The sequence below is a fragment of the Saccostrea echinata genome, unplaced genomic scaffold (genome assembly GCF_033153115.1).
Source record: "Saccostrea echinata isolate AGI-Se365-2 ecotype Australia unplaced genomic scaffold, CSIRO_AGI_Sech_v1 ptg000009l, whole genome shotgun sequence".
Taxonomy (NCBI): domain Eukaryota; kingdom Metazoa; phylum Mollusca; class Bivalvia; order Ostreida; family Ostreidae; genus Saccostrea; species Saccostrea echinata.
Genome location: NW_026889758.1, coordinates 15,772,501 through 15,776,050, shown reverse-complemented (window position 1 = coordinate 15,776,050; position 3,550 = coordinate 15,772,501). Strand labels below are relative to the sequence as shown.

The 3,550-nt window shown below is 32.5% G+C and overlaps 1 protein-coding gene across 1 annotated transcript in view; it reads left to right on the top strand.

The window, feature by feature from the left end:
* The first annotated feature begins 2,725 nt into the window (after positions 1 to 2,725).
* Positions 2,726 to 3,550, top strand: part of LOC133181863 (programmed cell death protein 7-like) — a 292,001-nt gene continuing 291,176 nt past the window's right edge. The window contains exon 1 of the mRNA XM_061316501.1: positions 2,726 to 3,382. Coding sequence (XP_061172485.1) covers positions 2,759 to 3,382 — 624 coding nt within the window. The 5' untranslated portion in view covers positions 2,726 to 2,758. The remainder of the gene's footprint in view (positions 3,383 to 3,550) is intronic.

The following is a 3,550-nucleotide window of genomic DNA, read 5'->3' as shown; positions in this document are numbered from 1 at the left end:
CAGCTAGACAGACAGACAGACAGACGGACGGACAGACTCAGAGGAAACCTATAGTCCCTTCCGGTTTCACCGGTAGGGGACTAATAAAATCTCTTGCTAATACAGAACTACGGTTATATGGTCTATAAATTTGCTAAATTTATTTGTAGAGTCCGTAGCCCTTTTGTTTACTAAGTAGGATTTGTGTGGCTAAATATTCTTTTAAAAATATTCAAATGCTAATCATTGTTAAAGGATTGATAGTATGTATCACAAGAAGGAAAACTTTATCATGTATAATTAGAAATATGTTGTGACCACAAACATAACAGGACAGACTACAGAAGCAAGCCTTTAGTTGAAAAATGTTAATTTTCAGATATTTTATTTTTAATTATGGTGGTATTTGTATTTAAAAACATTGCATTTGTTCGAATAAACATATTTTTGTATTGTAGTTATTGTATCAATAATGTATATGACTTTTTCTGGAAGTTGTTATATTGGGGCTATGGACTATACAGGGCTACGGACACAAATCATTCTTCCATAACTTCTTTTTGTGTTAGCGCAAAAGCTATACATTACTGTTTTTTACTTCACTGGTAACTGTGAAAATATTAAACAAGAGCATGATTAATTCTACATTCTTTTGTTGAACACAAACTAATGAAATATGGGGCTACGGACTATACAAAATATTAAACCAGTATAGAAAATAAAATACAAAATGCGCACACATTTTACAATATAACCACTATATTTTTCTCATAGTACTTTTTTTTCTTAAGTTAAATAAAAAGTTTTAAACAAATTATATTTGCTCTTTTTTGATAGAAATTATGCATTTATTCAAACATCGATAAATCTTAAATTATATAACAAAGGTATATCTGCACACATTTATTCATAATTTCCACAATTTTTATCCTTTTTCTTTTCTGTAAAAAATAAACTTAACCAGAATGATTTCTCTATAATAAAGTACTTTTATTTTGGAATGTTCCATTCAAAATAATTTTAATTAACCATTATTTAAAATGTAAAAAATCAAGTGCAACAGCATAACGTTTCAAAACTTATGAATCTTTGACTTTATTCTGTTGTTTTTTTTTCAAAAATAAAGATACTTTATACATGTGTATCTGTTTTTATTCATATGAAGCAAAATTTATTTTCAAAAACTTCTACATAAAACATGTAAAAGGAAGAGGTCTTTTGCTGTGGACTTCAATTCGACATTTAGATATATCGACGACGTTTTATCGATTAACAATATTCATTTTCATTCCTACATTGATTCTATATATCCCTTTGAATTCGAAATAAAAGACACCACAAAATCTGACACATCTGTTGCATATATTGGATATTTTACCAGAAAAGGGCATTAATGGCAACATCAAGACAAAACTTAATAAAAGACTTGATTATATATTTCAACTTTTCTTTCATTAACTTCTTTTATTTAAATAGCAATACACCATTATCACCTGAAAATGGAGTTTATGTCCCAGTTGATTCGATACACAAGAGCAAGTTCTACGTACGAACAATTTCTAAAACGAGGCAAGCTATTGACAAATAAGTTGATGATAAAAGGAGTAAAGTTAATATTCTGCAAATTCTATGTCGATATAATGACCTTGTTAGCAAAAACAATAATAATTCATTAAACTGAATGTTGACTGATGTTATTCATGCAAATTGTTAGGCCATAATTTTCACTGAATTGTCTACGGATCTTTTTCGTTTGCCGGGTCATGACAAGAAAAATACGGCGGGTGTGACCTGTCAAGTTGCTTACTCCTCCATGGCACCTGATTCCACCTCTGATGTCTTTAGAGGACCACGATTTCGGATTTTCGGATTTTTCCATCAAAGAATATTTTGTAATTACTAGTATCTTTATTCAGAATCCTCGTGTTTTTATTTGATTTTAACTTCCATTTCAACAATAGTAAAATTCATTCGTAAGCCCCAAATACTGGTTAAAAAAGATTCGAGAGACAACGAAGCTGCATATTTAATTAAGAAGTCTCTTCATTTCCTCATTCTATTCTTTTCCTTGTTCCAATGAAAAAAATAAAGGTGAAAAAAAATAATGTTGAAACAAGGAAAAGAGTAGAATGAAAAATGAACAAACTTCTTACTTATGCAGATCATCGAGAGTCTTTCATCTGGCGTGACGGGAAGGGAAATAATAAAGATGCAGCTAGCTTCATTGTCTCTGGAATTCTTAACCAGTATTTTGGGGCTTACGAATGAATTCTAATATTGCGTTGTCGAAAAAGAAGTTGAAATCAAACAAAAACAAGAGGAATCTGAATAATGATAGTTACAAAATTGAATGTTGAGATCTCAGACGATGTATGTGAAAGTAAAATTAGGCATACAGCATTTATTTAACATGTATGTGAAAGTAAAAACAGTCTTGTTGCTTTTTAATATCAATAAAAAATTATCAGAAAAAGCATTTATTTACCCCCCACCCTCACCCCCAAAAAGGGGGGGGGATGAGAAGAAAACACACACACGCGTGTTTTTGATTTAATCCCTTTCTAAGTTTAATATAAACTCCCCAATTTATCTGAGGAATGTTAAGTATATATATAAACTTGTAATTTGGCGGTTCGTATCGGCCATCGTATTATTCTGTTGGGTTCGAGTGTATTAGATCGGGATCGATGTTCTCCAAGGAAAAATGGCTGCGCCCATTCGAATTAATTTTCCAATTTTTCGCCCTGACGCCAGGGACGGTACGGCTTATCAGGTTTCAATGGAAAGAAACCAACAACCAAATAATAACTTTGAAACTAATTTTATACCAAGGTTTCAATTTGAAAGACCAAGAAATATGTTTGAAGGTCCTCGCTGGCAGGGAAACAGCTTTGTGCAAAATGATTTTCAACGACCACCACCAAGTATTGGGCAAGGATTTTACCACCCACCAGCTTTGTCCAACAGTATTCATGGACCAGGACCAATGGACTTTCCAAATAACACTAGGGTTCAAGGTAACACACCCGATATACCTATTATATTGGGAGATGTCGCAGGGAATCTATCTAACCAGAATAGTAGTAATGTCAACTTTCAACACATCAATCCACATAACATTCAACACTTTCAAAGACCTCCTATGCAAGCAACACAGCCAATTTCAGTTCAACAACAGAACATGCCACTGCCTAATCCAATGCAGTTTACAGCACCTCCTCCTCTTCCTATTCAGTCAGTACCACGGCCTACCTTTACGCCTGATACTGCGCCTAAGTTTGAACCACAGAAAGTGATCGATGATGCCACTGTAGCTAAACAGTGGCTGGATGTCTGGCTGAAGAAAAGAGAAAAAGGAAAAGTGGACCCAGAATTGCATGCTTCTTCCTTTAAAAGTGTTTCAGTGAGTGAATTGGAAACATTTTTAATTTATTGCATATCTTATGCTTTGTATAATTCAGCACCATGAACATGTTTGAAGATGTATATAAATATTCTTTTGGATAAATTATCATTTTTCTTTCAAATGTATTCAATTTATGGTAAATTTACATTTAGGTTTTTATTTTAA